Source organism: Dermacentor variabilis, chromosome 4 (assembly GCF_050947875.1).
Source record: "Dermacentor variabilis isolate Ectoservices chromosome 4, ASM5094787v1, whole genome shotgun sequence".
NCBI lineage: Eukaryota > Metazoa > Arthropoda > Arachnida > Ixodida > Ixodidae > Dermacentor > Dermacentor variabilis.
In genome coordinates, this window is record NC_134571.1 from 176,322,595 (window position 1) to 176,339,667 (window position 17,073).

The following is a 17,073-nucleotide window of genomic DNA, read 5'->3' on the forward strand; positions in this document are numbered from 1 at the left end:
TATTTGCAGTTCTTGCCTCAGCAACTGCACCAGTCAGTTTCCCTCTTTCGTGGAAACTAAACGATGCAGGGGCGAAATCGAACGCCCACGAGGGGAAGGGGAACGCCGAGTTTTCGACCGGCGATCAGTGTCGAGGCGTGGCGGCGTATTGTGGTGCGTAGCTGTACGTGTCAAAGCTGGTAGGCGCAGTTGGGGCGCGGCGGCGGAAGAAGCGCGCCACATGGCCAGCAATGCCGCAGGCGAAGCAGATAGGCCGATTGTCTTGATTGCGCCACGTCTCGGTGGGACGAAAAAACTGCGGTGATGGTCGGGCAACTGGAAATGAAGTCGGATGCATAGGCGATGAAAAGGAAGCTGTCTGCGCAGGTGGCCGTGCAACCACGGCTGCATAACTGAGAGGCAGCGATGTAGGGTGAGTGGCAAAGTTGGTATGGGCCAGCGGCACACTCATAGGATTGCGTGGAGGGGGGGTGGGGACTGTAGGATCTCCAGGAAGCGCTTCAGATATCTGAGTTCGCATGGCTTGCTGCAGCGTTGGAAGCAAAGCTGCCGTAGGTGCGTCACTGAAGGGCAGCAGCAAGAGCTGCCTGGCCACCTCTTCGCGAATAAAATCTTTGATATGCTGCGAGAGGGTCGAGTTGGTTATTTCGGCAGAAACCGCGATGGTCGAGACGGAATTAGCGTGCTGAATGTTCTGGTGGGCGATGGAACATTGGTGGCGCAGTTCGTCAAAGCTCTGGCAGAGGTTAATGAGGACGGATACGCTACTTGGGCTTTTGGCCAGCAACATCTGAAATACGCTGTCCTCGATGCCCTTGAGGATGTGTTTGATCTTGTAATCCTCTGAAATGCTCGGATTTACCCTCTTGCACAAATCGAGAACATCGTCGATGTAGCTGAGGAATGTCTCTCCAGGCTGCTGTGCGCGCTGGCGTAGACGCTGTACATCGCGTAGCTTACGCACAGCTGGGCAATCAAACACTTAAGCAAACACTTCAGTCCTAAACATGGACCAGCTTGTAAAGTGTGATTCGTGGTTGAAGAACCAAAGTTTGCTACGTCGTCTAGGTAGAACGACACGTAGGTCAGCTTGGACTGGTCATCCAGTTTGTTATGGGTACTTACACGTTAGTACGATGACAACCAGTCTTCCACATCCTGTTCGGTGGCCCCACTGAAAATGGGTTCGTCGCGTTGACGAGGGACGCCGGCGCAGATGACAGTGGCAACCGGTGGTGCAGGCAACGAGGTGGCGGGATCAGGCATTGTGCAAGGCAATCTTGTTGGCAGGGTTCGAGTGCGGAGCTCCAAGCCGAGGCGAAGGATCTCAGCAACCTCTACCAAATGCGACGAGGTTTATTGTCGTTCACAACGTTGTCGAATGCTAGGTAAATCAATGCACTGCAACGGCTGTCCGTAGCACGGGGCTCGCTCGCGATCACGGCATGGCCCTTCGTTTTCCTCTTCAGAAAGCACATACGCAGGGGCGCGTCTGCTTCATTGCAATATATATATATATATATATATATATATATATATATATATATATATATATATATAAATGTGTGTGCGCGCGTGCGTGTGTGTGTGTGTGTGTGCGTGCGTGCGTGCGTGTGTGTGTTTGTTTGTGTAAACAGTATATACCGGAAAACGCCAATAGCGAAGAAGAGGAAGTGAATGGTAAGGAGGCGGATAGAGTAGTAGTGACTGAGGTGCTTCTTGGCTAACCCACCATAGTGGGCATGCGACCAGTGTTTTGGAGAAAACACAAACTCCGGAACCTGCCCCTTGCGTTACATCGGACAATGGACGGCGAAGGCTCCACTGAAAACAGCTCCACTGATCAAAACGCGAAGAACTTCTTCGGAGCATTGGTCAATGAATACCTTTCTGAGTTAAGAACAATGCCCAGCCCCAAGTGAGCGACCTCGTTCGACACAATTAAGAAAGGTGACCTCGTCCTTCTGCAACAGTAAAACAAGCCCCGGCAACTATGGAATATTGTTTCAATAGAGGAGCGCCATAGACGAATGAACGGCAAGACAAGATCCTGTATCTTTAGAGCACCGGGTGGATTCACGGTTAAACGGGCCGTTCAACACCTGTAGGTGCTGGAACCAAACTTTTCGCTAACTTCTGCAAGCGGGGTAGTTTTTCGGAACTAGAACGACAAAGAAGTAGACGGCGCGTTATGGTACCTCGGACCACGCACAACAGCAGCTACTCACGGAGTCTCGTAATAGTTTAAGCCTAATAGACCCCTTTTTCGATGCACAGAAAGGCATGATTTGCTACACAGCTTGTGCGTAGGTTTTGAACACTGTCATAACGCAAGCCAATAAGGTTCTGGAGAACAACAGCTACCTAACGAATGATGGAACACAGTGTGCTTTGAATGTGGGCCATGAAGATAATGTTATCAGGAATTTACGATAACAAGAAAACAAACTGCGCTTTGCCAGTGCTGCTGTTCTGCGCCAACGTCGACGACAATCGAGTACGACACTGGCTTCAATAATATCGCTTCGATGGAACGTTCAACTTCAAAGCTTCCACCTAAGTTAAGATTTCTTTCCATCGTGACATGGTAAAGAATGTAGGTCTAATTCGTATGTTTATGTACAAACTACTTCAAGATTAATATAGCCAACAAGAACTGAGCGATTCATTCATGCACTTGCTGCTCGTATTACTTCAGGCAAACAGCATACACAAGCTTTTTGACTCTGGGCACCGGGTTCCTCTTGCAGGCTATGCAATCTCGATAACGCAGAGAAGTAATCAAATTACTCACTGTCCAATTGTGATCTTCCACTTGTTGGTCATCTCCTGACGCGCAGCAGATATGGGCTCAACATCGTCCTCACGGATAACCGTAAAGTGGAGCTCTTTCAGAGACTCACATACTTCAGCGGCTTCGATGATCCAACGAATCTCGGCAGCAGAAAAGTCAGATCTCAGAGCAAGGCGCTGGAGTGACTTTGCCTGTCTGAGGCCATCTGCCAAACGGTCAGCATGCCACCTGATCTTCTGCTTGTCGGAATACAAAATGTTAGACAGAAGAATTAGTTCTTGATTCATCTCTATAAATTATCAGACGTGGTACATTTGTTCTAGGTATGCGAGTAGCTGAGCAAAAGCTGCATGCTGAGGTTCAACTCTACTCTTTACAACACAAACACGCAAGTGTGAAGTGCACTCCATTTACAGAGTTCACAAAGCCTTGCATGTGTACATAAAAAAAAAGAACTCAGATGACAGATAAAACATTTTGTAAAGGCATTCTCGGATATAGGCAGAACAGATATTTCGCAATAGTTGTCATGCAGGAAACTATCTGTAACAAACGCTCACCTTCATTCAAATCAATCACCCATAGCAAAGCTAGAAATCAAGAATGAAAGGTAGAGAAATAAATCACTCTCACATGTTGTAGAAGTTTACATTTGTCTAGAATTTTGAGAAAATGTGTTTTATTTCATGATATTCGTGATTTGCATTCGCAAATTACGAATATCTTACAAAATCAATAAATTTTCTGTCAGCATTCGCGGACATGGTATTTAGAAAGTTTGCGACATATATTCTTGTGTTCAATGTGCATAAGTAGCAGCTGTTGTGGATTCTTTCAGCTCCTAACATGTCCGCTTGCATCTGTTGGCTGTGCAGCCTGAATAGCACAGATAGGTAACGCTCTCTTTTCATTGCTGTAATTACATGTGTGGTGTAGTTTCAGTAGGATAAGTGACTTGCAGAACCTTCATAGTGAATTAGAAATTGATTTATAGGTGGCATGTATTCACATCTGTAACAACAGTTAGCCTGGATAACGAATTCACACAGAAATTGACTTACAGTCTTATGTCTGACAAGACTTGTTGTCTGACATGATTATTTATCGAGAAGACTTATTGACTCACAAGACTTATTCATCGACAAGGCTTATTGTCTCCGCCGCCGGCGAGTACCAAACAGTGTCGTCAAAGTAAAAGTGTTTCAAAAGGGCGGACCATTGCATTAATAGATGATAATGGCAGCAAAAGCGATTTAAACTGAAACCAAGATGCGTGCCGATCTTGTAAATGCCACTACACTGCAGTTAAAGAGGAGTACACTAGGACTTGCATTGCAAAAATAGAGGCTTGGTAAAAATAAATTCCATTTCCACAGATCCTCACTATTACTTCTTGTAATACATGTTTTACCGCCTCATTTCGAGATACCTCGAAAGATACGATAGCAACAAGTTTGATCACGTCGAAAAGGTCATAAAATCACTTCCAGTCATAAAATCTCCTAGCAAAAGCCGAGTGGAAGAGAAGCTAGCGCGTTGCACCGCTGAAGCAAGAGTGACTGTATGTTAAAGCACAGGTTGTCTTTAACACTTAAATATATTCTTAAAATTTTCACTCAAAGATAGTGATTCTCGTGAAGACGACTCCTTTTCGCAAACACTGAATGAACGAAACACCGAATATGGAATTACTTGAGGTTCTCTTGCATAAACGTCTGATCACTAATAAGGTCTTTCAAAACATTCTTTTAAATGCAGTCGTTCAAATTTGGTCTCTTTCGCCTCAAGGAGAGCCTGTTGTCATTCGTGCCAGAGATATTGGCTGACTGAGATTATAGGCGCAGCTTTCTGGCCTCTTGGAGAGGCTAGTAGGCTGCGCTTATACCTTCAGTAGGGAAATAGAACAGCGGCACGATATTCACGTTGTGGATGCAAGTGAGCCGATGATAGCATATCAGCGAGTGTGGTAAGCTAGGTAAGCTTCATTATAGAAGTTACTCGTGTCCATTAAGGCGACGCCCATGCGTACGGTGGTTTTGCGCGGGAATAAGCCCATGTCTTGGTGATTCAAGTAGTTGAACTTGAAGACCGTTGTGAGCATTGTTCTTATTCCTTTATATGACGTGTTCTTGGTCACTAATTAACCGGTTGATAGGGCCACCAAACCGCAAGAAGAACCGAAGGACACAGATGAGACAATATATAGGCGCAGCAGCAGGAATCCGAGGGCCTAAAAATATTTTGCGGCACTGATTAACTGCCGAATTTTCCCACGAAATCAACATAGACAGTGAGAACAATTGCGCTCCTTCTTTAGCCGCCTTTATACAATTACTTCAAGATAATAATGTCTGCATATTCAGAACTCTAGTCATCAATATAGGAAAGAAAGTGTTATCCTTAGTTTGCATCTGTGAAGACATCACCCGATGACAATTTTGAATTGTGCTGACACAATAGGAACTTCTCACTTCTGCTACTCAACAAGTTGAAAACTAGCAGAAGTCTTCCTCACCTGAGTTATTTGTTTCCTCAAGTCCCACTCAATACTATCGAGTGTCATCTCCTGAATGGTATTGTTGGTGGCAAGGAACTTTGAGAGTGACTTAGAATCCAAGACACCCAATTTGAAGCCCTCAACGGTGAGCTTGGTCACTGTTTTGTTGGTAATGAGGGCTCCGAACACCATGTTTGACTTGGTGCGGTAATTACGGTCGTGGCAAAAAACAGTCACGTCGGGAGGAGCCGACGGTCTGGCAAGCATTCGCTTGAAGCTTGAACCGCACCGGTGAGATAAAAAGGAGGCATCCAAGATTAGGCAAGAGATGTCGGTGCTCTTTTCCAGGGCCTGCAGCAGCTTTCCGACGAAGTCGAACACCTAGACAGACAAAGGCGTACGCGGCAAGTTAAAACAACAGCAAAATTACTGCTACAAAAGTCCCACGCCGTTTCATGAAAGGTGCGATCAGCAGCCTTGAGTCAGTGACTATGCTGAGCGGCTCATTGCAATGTGCCCGTTCACGTGAGCCGAAAAACCGAGTCGTACACCAGAAAAGAAAGCTGTTTGCGGAATACTTCACTTTATTGTCACTGTTACTCTGCAAACAGACAATTTCTTTCCAAGCTTTATTTCTGCTTCCCAGGCTTACAGTGTTACGTTACATGCACCTGTAATGCTACAATAAACTGTGGCGCTACACGAATATCCCGACATTTAGTTCATAATCACTGAGCACACTGCAATTTCTGTTCGCAAGTAACCGGGACCCCACTGTTTATTATATGATTATTGAGAAAATTAATTAATATGTGGAATTCTACGTGTGAAAACTACGAGCTCATATAAAACACACCGTAGTGGGCGACTCCGGATTAAGTTTCACCACCGGGGTTTATTGAACGTGGACTTACAGCTAATACACTGGTGTTTTTTGCATTTCGTCCCCATCAAAAGCTAATTTTTAAGCATAAGTGTTAACCACAACGACAACATTTTTTTGTTGCTCAAATCGTAAATTCTTAGAGTACTTAAAAAATAAATTATGTGGTTTTACGTGCCAAAACCACTTTGATTACGAGGCACGCCGTAGTGGGGGCTCCGGAAATTTAGACCACCTTGGGATCTTTAGCATGCACCTAAATCTAAGTAGACGGGCGTTTTCACATTCCGCCCCTATCGAAATGCGGCCGCCGTGGCCGGGATTTGATCCCGCGACCTAGTGCTTAGCAGCCCAACACCATAGCCACTAAGCAACCACGGCAGGTCTGTTAGTGCAGTGTTAGTGCAGTGTTAGTGCAGTGTTAGTGCAGTGTTAGTGCAGTGTTAGTGCAGTGTTAGTGCAGTGTTAGTGCAGTGTTAGTGCAGTGTTAGTGCAGTGTTAGTGCAGTGCCGGTGCAGGTGCAGTGCAGCTTCAGTGCAGTTCCAGAGCAGTTCCAGCCCAGTTCCAGAGCAGTTTCAGCGCAGTTTCAGCGCAGTGTCGGCGCAGAGTCGGCGCAGACTCGGCGCATTGTCATCGCAGTGTCATCGCAGTGTCAGCGCAGTGTCAGCGCAGTGTCAGCGCAGTGTCAGCGCAGTGTCATTGCAATTGAGCGTTATCGGTGCATTTCGCCCCCATCGAAAGCTGCTTTTCAAGCAGAAGTGTTAACAATAACAGCGTTTCTTGTTGCTCAAATGGTAAATTGCTATGTACTTTAGGAAAAGGTGCATGACAAACGCTATTTATAATATATTCAATGCTACGTGCAGCCACAAGTATTAGCATTCGTACAAATATATTCTACTTTAGATGAACAAAAACCGCTGAATGTGTTTCGTCTCAAGGATACCATTGAAACTTGTTCTCCTCTTGTAATTCAGATAAAAATAGAATTTATTGAGGGAATGCAGACATCCACCTTAGGTACACGCAATGCACAGGATTGTAAAGAAAGTATTGAAGAAGCACCGCTGAACACTTCACTATACATCTACCGATTCTACAGCAGTTATAATATTTAGAAGCGAAATATCCGCTAAGAACAACTGTTTGTCCCTCCAATCACAGGCTTATGTTAAGCCACTTACAGCGCGTCGTACACGGCATCGTCACGCTGATTCTTTAACACCTTAAACACCCGAACTAACCTCTAAGTTTTCCTTCTTCCCGCGCACTGTAACAGATTGGAACACCCCGCCATTATCACACTTGATAAACACCGATTCTATTGAACGCTTGTGTGTTTAATATTAAAGGTATTGTCATTGCGGCAAGCCTTGTTACTGTTTCCTTTTTCCTCTTTTACATGTGAATATTGTTTGATACTTTCCACATCTTCCTTACTCTATTATTTTCAGTATATTGCAATGGTCGCTCGTTCAACTTCTGGTACTTTTCCCCCCTCTCGCGATAGTGGTTCCAAGTGCTCATATATGCGTGTGTTACGGATCTAATGCTTGTCAAGTTCTCTTCCTTGAGTGTACTTTCTCTTAATCTTACTTAGTCGTCGCTTTCAGTTTTTTCTGATATTTACATACGTTGCATTGTTTTTGTATTTCTTTTTCATATGTGTATGTATATATAATATTTATATCAGCACGTCCTGTGCTACAGGGGCTTAGCGGAGAAACGAGAACTAGGAGTCAGATTTCTCATTAATAAGAATATAGCTGGTAACATACAAGAATTTTATAGAATTAACGAGAGGGTGGCAGATCTTGCTGTGAAACTTAATAAGAGGTACAAAATGAAGGTTGTACATGTCTACGCCCTTGCATCCAGTCACGATGACCAGGAAGTCGAAAGCTTCTATGAAGACGTGGAATCGGCGATGGGTAAAGTAAAAACAAAATACACTATACTGATGGGCGACTTCAATGCCAAGGTAGGCCAGAAGCAGGCTGGAGACAAGGCAGTAGGGGAATGTGGCATAGGTACTAGGAATAGCAGGGGAGAGTTATTAGTAGTGTTTGCGGAACAGAATAATATGCGGACAATGAATACCTTCTTCCGCAAGCGGGATAGCCGAAAGTGGACGTGGAGGAGCCCGAATGGCGAGACTAGACATGAAATAGACCTTATACTCTGCGATAACCCTAGCGTCATACAAGATGTGGACGTGCTCGGCAAGGTGCGCTGCAGTGACCATAGCATGGTAAGAACTCGAATTAGCCTTGACTTGAGGAGGGAACGGAAGAAACTGGTACATACGAAGCCGATCAATGAGTTAGCGGTAAGAGGGAAAATAGAGGAATTCCAGATGAAGCTACAGAACAGGTATTCGGCTATAACTCAGGAAAAGGACTTTAGTGTTGAAGCAATGAGCGACAATATTATGGGCATCATTAGGGATTGCGCAATAGAAGTTAGTGGTAACTCTGTTAGACAGAGTACCAGTATGCTATCGCAGGAGACGAAAGATCGGATCAAGAAACGCCAATGCACGAAAGCCTCTAACCCTACAGCTAGAATAGAACTGGTAGAATTTTCGAAGTTAATCAACAAGCGTAAGACAGCTGACATAAGAAAGTATAACATGGTTAGAATTAAACATGCTCAGGAACGGAGGAAGGCTAAAAGCAGTGAAGAAGAAACTAGGAATCGGCAAGAATAAGATGTATGCGTTAAGAGACAAAGCCGGCAATGACATTACTAATATGGATGAGATAGTAAAAGTGGTTGAGGAGTTCAATAGAGATTTATACAGTACCAGTGGCACCCACGACGATCATGGAAGTGACAACAGTCTAGAGGAATTCAAAACCCCACAAGTAATGCCGGAAGAAGTAAAAAAAGCCTTGGCAGCTATGCAATAGGGGAAGGCCGCTGGGGAGGATCAGGTAACAGTAGATTTATTGAAGGATCGTGGACAGATTGTTCAAGAGAAACTGGCCACCCGATTTACGCAATGCCTCATGACTTCGAGCGTACCGAAATCTTGGAAAACGCTAACTTAATCATAATTCATAAGGATGGAGACACCAAAATTATAGACCGATCAGTATTTTTGTCGGTTGCCTACAAAGTGTTTACTAAGGTAATTGCAAATAGAATCAGGAACACCTTAGAATTCCGTCAACCAAAGAACCAGGCAGGATTGCGTAAAGGCTACTCAACAATAAACAATATTCACACTATCAATCAGGTGATAGAAAAATGTGCGGAACATAACCAACCGTTATATATAGCTTTCATTGATTACGAGAAATCGTTTGATTCAGACGAAACCTCAGCAGTCATGGAGGCATTGCAAAATCAGGGTGTAGACGAGCCGTATGTAAAAGTACTGAAAGATATCTATAGCGGCTCTACAGCCACCGTAGTCCTACATAAAGAAAGCAACAAAATCCCAATAAAGAAAGGCGTCAGGCAGGGATATACAATCTCTCCAATGCTATTCACAGCGTGTTCACAGGAGGTATTCAGAGACCTGGATTGGGAAGAATTGTGGATACGAGTTGATGGAGAATACTTTAGGAACTTGCGATTCGCTGATGATATTACCTTGCTTAGTAACTAACGGGACCAACTGCAATGCATGCTCACTGACCTGGAGAGGAAAAGCCGAAGGATGGGTCTAAAAATAATCTGCAGAAAACCAAAGAGTCTCGGATGAGAATAGCAGTTTACGAGAGGTAGTGAGGCATTGGAAGTGGTAAGGGAATACATCTACTTAGCACAGGTAGTGACTGCGAATCCGGATGATGAGACTGAAATAATCAGAAGAATAAGAATGGGCTGGGGTGCGTTTGGCAGGCATTCTCAGATTGTGAACAGCAGTTTGCATTATCCCTCAAGAGAAAAGTATATAACCAGATGTGTCTTACCAGTACTCACGTACCGGGCAGAAACCTAGAGGCATACGAAAAGGGTTGTACTTAAATTGAGGACGACGCAACGAGCTATGGAATAAAGAGTGCTAGGTGTAACGTTGAGGGATAAGGAAAGAGCAGACTGGGTGAGGGAACAAACGCGAGTTAATGATTTCTTAGTTGAAATCAAGAAAAAGAAATGGGCATGGGCAGGACACGTTATGAGGAGGGAAGTTAACCAATGGTCATTAAGAGTTACGGAATTGATTCCAAGGGAAAGGAAGCGTAGCAGAGTGCGGCAGAAAGTTAGGTGGGCGAAGGAGATTAAGAAGTTTGCAGGGACAACATGGCCACAATTAGTGCATGACCGGGGTAGATTGAGAAGTATGGGAGATACCTTTGCCCTGCAGTGGGCCTGACGAGGCTGATGATGATGATGATGATATAATATTTGTGCATATGTAAATATTTATGTATTCTGCCCCTCCTGCTTGGGCCCCCATTTGGGCCTGCACTATTGCATAAATAAATAAATACATAGGTGTTTGCAGACGAAGGACTGTTAAACTATATGCTTGCTACAAATATTTCGGAAGGCCGATTAGGGAGGATCATGGAGGGTAGCCAAAGAGAAATTCTAAGGCACCATCGACCTGAGTATGACTGTCACTTTCTGCAAATTTGGGACTTTCAACATGTGATAAATGATATTGCCGCTTACTTATGGCAGGAAGAACCCCGCCCCACCGTTGGAATTGACTCCAGTTCACCGCACAAGCCGGCGAATCCGAGGCCTCGCCCCAGAATTCGGAAACCTCCAGGAATAAGTGATGACTGCGACCACTGCGACTTCTACGGAACGGGTGACACCGACTTACCTAACGCTGCTGAACCGCCAAGTGCCAACGGCCTTTCATGGCGACACATTTGAAGACGTTGAAGACTGGCTGGCGGAGTTCGAGCGCGTGGCTGCGATTAACGAGTGGGACAACAACGCCAAACTCAGGAACGTCTACTTCAGCCTCCAGGATGGTGCTCGCACGCTGTTCATGAAGCGCGAAAGTACCCTGCTATCCTGGCCTGAGTTCCAGCGCAAGCTACCAGAGATTTACTCCAGTCCCGATCGCCGGGAAAAAGCAGAGCGGGCCCTTCAGTCACGCGTTCAAAAGCCCAATAAGAGCGTCACGGTGTACGTGGAGGACATGACGCGCCTCTTTCAGCGTGCCGATCCGAGCATGTCGGAAGAGAAGAAGGTGCGTCATCTGATGAGAGGCGTAAAGGAGCAGCTCTTTGGCGGTCTTGTTCAGAATACGTCCAAGACTGTTGCGGAGTTCCTCACCGAAGCCACCGCGATGGAAAAAAACCCTTCAGCAACGGTGGAACATGTACAACCGGCAAGTAAATGGCGCTTATACTCTGGATACGCCGGTAGCCTTCGGGTGCGACGTCGCCTTGATTTGCGAGCTGATTCACTCAGTGGTTCGCTACGAGCTGCAGAAGCACCACGGTACGTCGCCACCTCCAGTCAGCTCCCTCGCCAGCGTCGTACGCAAAGAAGTACAGCAGGCACTGCAGGCATCTTTTTCCAGCAGTGAAGCACCACCTCTGCGAAGCGAATCCCGGTGCAAGACTTACGCAGAAACCTTAATGATCCCCGTCCAAGCTTTCCCACCTACTTATGTGGCGCCGCCAGTCGCGTTGCAATCGGCGGAAGCCGCTCCGACAACTCCGCTACCGTACTTCGATGATCGCCGAACACCCGCGAGGAAATCCGAGCTTTGGCGAACACCCGATCGACGACCGCTGTGCTACCACTGCGGCAAAGCTGGTCATGTGTACCGCAAGTGCCCCTACCGACGACTCCGACTGCGAGGTTTTTCTGTCGATTCACCTCGACTTAGGTTCGGCCAAAGGCCGCCCGACATCGCAAAATTCCTCGAACAGCAGCGCAGACCGGGCCCATCGCAGCGGCAGTCACGCCACCCTCACCGCGGCGGTCAATATTTCCCTGCTCATGATACCACCTCGAGGACGACGCAAGGGTGATCCCCAAGTCCACGCCGGAAAAAGTGACGTCAGTGACCTTCCGAGGCGGGGCCGCTAGTACTCGACGTGCTCAAGACCTCGTATCGTGCTGACCGCAGAACAATGAAAACACGATGACGCCAGAACCAGTTTCCGCGAACAAGATTTCACTGGACATACCTGTGTTGATCGACGGCAGAAAAATGAGTGCACTTGTAGATACCGGCGCCGATTACTCTATTATTAGTGGAAAACTGGCGAGCGTTCTGAAAAAAGTTACGTTGCCCTGGAACGGGGCACCAGTTCGTACGGCAGGAGGCCACGTCGTCACACCGCTTGGTCTATGCACGGCCAGAGTAGAAATTCGCGGGGCTGCTTTTCTCGCCACTTGTCTAGTTCTACGCGAGTGTTCCCGCAATTTAATTCTTGGGATGGAATTTCTCCGGGAATATGGCTCTATTATTGACCTCCGCGAGCGCTGCATCGTTTTCTCGGCACAAAGGGCAACACAGACCGGCTCCGCTGGACATAGATCCGCACTTCGCGTTTCGGACGAGAGCATCACGATACCGCCGCGTGCGAGTGTTATGGTTCCGGTCAAGTCCGACGAGCTACAAGACGGTGAAGCCATTGTAGAAGCCAACATCTCTGTGTTACTGGCAGAAATTATTTGTGTAGCACGAAGCCTTGTGGAACTTGATGATAGCCAGACAACGGTCCTCGCTACCAACTTTACCTTTGAGCATCGGCACATTTATCGTGGCACTGCCATCGCCTACGCCGAACCATCAACGGAAATCGTCGAGTGCTTTGCTTCTGAAGTGGACACAGACGACGGTTCGCTCAGAGACATCGATGTAAACTCCGAGCTTATGGACGACCAAAAGAGCGCACTGCAGGACATCTTGAACGAATTCCACGCGTGCTTCGCTCGGGCTACTAAGGTGGGCCAAACGCCAATCACGAAGCACCGAATAACGACATCCTCCGACGCACGTCCCATCAAACAACAGCCTTATCGTGTCTCGCCGAAAGAACGGGAGGCAATTCAAGCGCAAGTCAAGGAGATGCTAGATGACGGTGTCATTCAGCCTTCGCACAGTCCGTGGTCCTCCCCGGTCGTTCTAGTCAAGAAAAAAGACGGAACGCTTCGTTTCTGTGTTGATTATCGACGCCTCAATGATGTTACCAAGAAGGGCGTGTACCCACTACCATGTATCGATGTCTCTTTAGACAGGTTGCGGCGAGCTAAGTATTTTTCGTCGCTCGATCTAAAGAGCGGTTACTGGCAAATTGAGGTCGATGAAAGAGACCACGAAAAAACTGCTTTCGTCGCTCCAGATGGCCTTTACGAATTCAGAGAACTTCCTTTCGGTCTCTGTTCGGCGAGAGCAACTTTCCAGCGAATGATGGACACCGTTCTCGTTGGTCTGAAGTGGCAAAGCTGCCTCGTCTATCTCGACGACGTGGTTCTTTTTTCGGCAATATTTCACGACCAGCTGAAACGACTGCGGCAAGTTCTCGAAGCCATCCAATCGGCTAACCTCACCCTTAAGCCTCAGAAGTGTCATTTCGACTACAAGGAGCTGATGTTTCTCGGGCACGTGGTCAGCGTGGAAGGCGTTAGCCCCGATCCCGCGAAAACTGCCGCTGTAGCCTCGTTTCCAGCACCGACCGACAAGGAAGGCGTCCGACACTTCCTGGGCCTTTGCGCATACTACCGGCGTTTCATCGAAACTTTTTCGAAGATGGCGGAGCCGCTGACTCGCCTCACGAGGGACGATGTATCGTTCGTCTGGTCCTCAGAGCAAGAGACTGCTTTCACCGAGCATCGACAACGTCTGGTGTCAGCACCAGTTTTGGCCCACTTTGACCAGGAGGCGGACGCGGAAGCTCATACGGACGCCAGTAACGTTGGTCTTGGTGCGGTGCTTGTAAAACGGCAGGAACGAAGAGTGATCGCCTACGCAAGTCGCACACTATCGCGTGCAGAGACCAACTACACCACGAAGAAAGAGTGTCTTGCCGTCATATGGGCGCTGGCCAAATTTCGACTTTACCTTTACGGCCGCCCATTCAAAGTTGTAACCGATCATGACTCGTTATGCTGGCTTGCGAATCTCCGGGACCCTTCTGGACGACTGGCACGGTAAAGTCTACCTTTGAAGGAGTACCACGTGACCGTCGTGTACGAGTCGGACCGCATGCACGAAGACGCTGACGCACTCTCGCGTGCCCCTATCAACACTACCGACCACGAAATTGACGACGACAGCGCTTTCCTTGAGGCCGTAAGCGGTACTGATTTGTCCACACGGCAGCGTGCAGACGATGCACTACGGCCTATATTCGAAAATATAGAAGGATGAAACCCATCAATACCCAGGCATATCGCTCAAGGATTGTCGTCTTTTTGTTTACGACATGGCGTCTTGTACAAGAACTCCGCTGCCACCAACAAGGCCTACCTTTTGGTCGTTCCAGCAGACCTCCATGGCGAAGTTTTGTTTGCCTGTCATGACCAGACTCCGTCTGGCCAGTTGGGTTTTACGCGAACGCTTGATAGATTGCGCAAATCCTACTACTGGCCGAAACTCGCCGAGTGTGTTAAGCGGTACGTCCAAGCCTGCCGTGAATGCCAGCGCCGAGAGTCGCCAGCTGTGAAGCCTGCGGGATTGCTGAATCCGATTGACCCACCTGCCAAACCTTTCGACCAGGTGGGCGTAGATCTTCCGGGCCCATTTCCACTGTCATCTTCTGGCAACAGGTGGATAATCGTCGTCACGGACTATTTAACGCGGTATGCTGAGACAAAGGCGCTGCCTCTGTCACAGCTTCCGATGTTGCCCAGTTTTTCATACAGAGCATCGTCCTACGGTAAGGGGCCCATCGCACGTCATCACAGACCGAGGCAAAGCCTTTACAGCACAGCTCATTGAAAACGTTTTTAAACTCAGCTGCATGACACATCGAAGGACAACTGCCTATCATCCACAGGCAAACGGCTTGACCGAACGACTGAACAAAACGATGACTGACATGCTCTCTATGTACGTAGACGTACAGCACAAGACGTGGGACGAGATACTCCCTTACGTAGCGTTTGCCTATAATACTGCTACGCAAGAAAAAACATGATTCACGCCGTTTTACCTCGTTTACGGCGGTGAAGTTCAGACTATGTTAGAAGCAATGCTGCCGTGCGACAATATCGATCATCTCGACCTCGCCCAAGCTGCCGAACTTTTCGTGCGACGCGCGGAAGAAGCCCGTCAGCTTGCCCGAGGGCACATAAAGTAACAACAGGGCATCGATGCGCACCGTTCCAATCTCCGCCATCGATATGTCGAGTTCCAACCTGGTGATACAGTTTTGGTCTGGACTCCCGTACGCCGAAAAGAACTATCCGAGAAGCTTTTGAGTCGCTACTTCGGACCTTACAGAGTCTTGAAATGAATTGGTGACGGATTTTGAAGTCCTTCCTGACGGAAGCCTGCCTCCCCGACACCAACAACCGCAATCTGAGATTGTGTACGTTGTGCGGTTGAAACCGTACTATAGCCCCTAATATTCCATGTTTTCAGCCGCTTCGGTTAGTTTTTGTTGTTGATCGTCCATCAGTGCCTTGTGACTTTATCGAACACCACAGTTGTTGTGACAGTAGCCTATGTGTTCGCCCTAGGGCATCTCGGCGCTCTCAGGTGAAGCCTATGTATGCTTTTCTTTTTTTGCGGGGGTAATGTCACATGGTGTGGCAGAGCAAAGGACTGAAGAAGAGGAGAACGAAGTTCGTCTCGGCATCGCGCGTCGCCGCTTACGCTTTCTTAAAGTGCAACCGCCTGTATCTTCGTTCAGCTTGTATATTCCAGCAGGGTATACGCGACAATATGAACCGGACAATATTGAGATTTACGCCACAACAAAGACGCAAGAGCGCAGAGAAGGACAAACTTTGAGACGACCGACGAGCGCTAACCATGAACAAATGTACTTTTCTATTCAATTTCTGTGTTTCAGTGCCATGACTCGACATACTCGTGGTTCGCCCACGTGGTTCGCCCACGAAGTCCAAACGTCTAAAAATATTAAGGGCAGCTTAGGGGATCGAATGTATGAACCTTAGACAAACCGCAACGTACGCAGCATAAAGACGACGGTCTACAGACAACAAGGTAGTATTTCAAAAGACTTGCATGCAAATAGGTAACGGTACAGACTGCTAAAAGTAGAAGAGTTCCAGATTAGCCGTCAGTCTGTGAAGCTGTATCAAAGTGCCAGTTTAGGTGAATAAGATATTGTGACGCACAGTCCAGTGAGCGCAGGTAAACAGTCAGCATGACGAGCACGACTAAACTGCGAGAACTTTATTGGCCAAACTTGTGCCCTCAAACAAAGTAAATATGATGCTGGGGCGGTGGTAGCAGCAGGTGCGGTTGGTTGTGGCAAAATCGTGTGCCAGTGCTTAGGTTCGCCTCTTTCATGCGTGCAACATTCTATCCTTTATACGCGATCGTGACTAAGGGCTAGAATACATAAAACGTATCGCAATCATCTATTAGCGCACCTACAAAGAGGCAAGTATTGCCTTTATTAATATTACGACAGCGTTTTGGATGTATGCGTTTTATCGCACCGCGGCAGCGCTCTCCTGCGATTGCAGAATCATCATAAAGCCACGTAACGGAACTGAACAATCCAGAGTGCATGACACTCGCGTTGCGATTACAAGGACCACGGCCTGCGTGCAGCAAACCTGCTGGTGATTAGAAATGGAAGTGCATGTGGTAGGAATTTTAAATTATCAACGGCAACGCATCGTTGTCCTTGAAAAGTAAACGAATAAAATGCGTACTTTTTAGCACTTCTAACATCCGGGGCTAATTTGAACGAAAACGATGCTTACCAGGGGTTGTTGAGCAGGTTCACACGAAGATAAAGGGTTTGAATACTTAGTCGTAAAAAACGT

At 47.2% G+C, this 17,073-nt stretch overlaps 1 protein-coding gene across 1 annotated transcript in view; it reads right to left on the reverse strand.

The window, feature by feature from the left end:
* LOC142578433 (uncharacterized) overlaps positions 1–17,073 on the reverse strand; it is a 115,899-nt gene that overhangs the window by 21,840 nt on the left and 76,986 nt on the right. Inside the window, exons 4-5 of the mRNA XM_075687819.1 lie at positions 5,310–5,672; positions 2,795–3,030 (exon numbers count right to left, since the gene is read on the reverse strand). Of these exons, the coding sequence (XP_075543934.1) occupies positions 2,795–3,030; positions 5,310–5,672 (599 nt within the window). The remainder of the gene's footprint in view (positions 1–2,794; positions 3,031–5,309; positions 5,673–17,073) is intronic.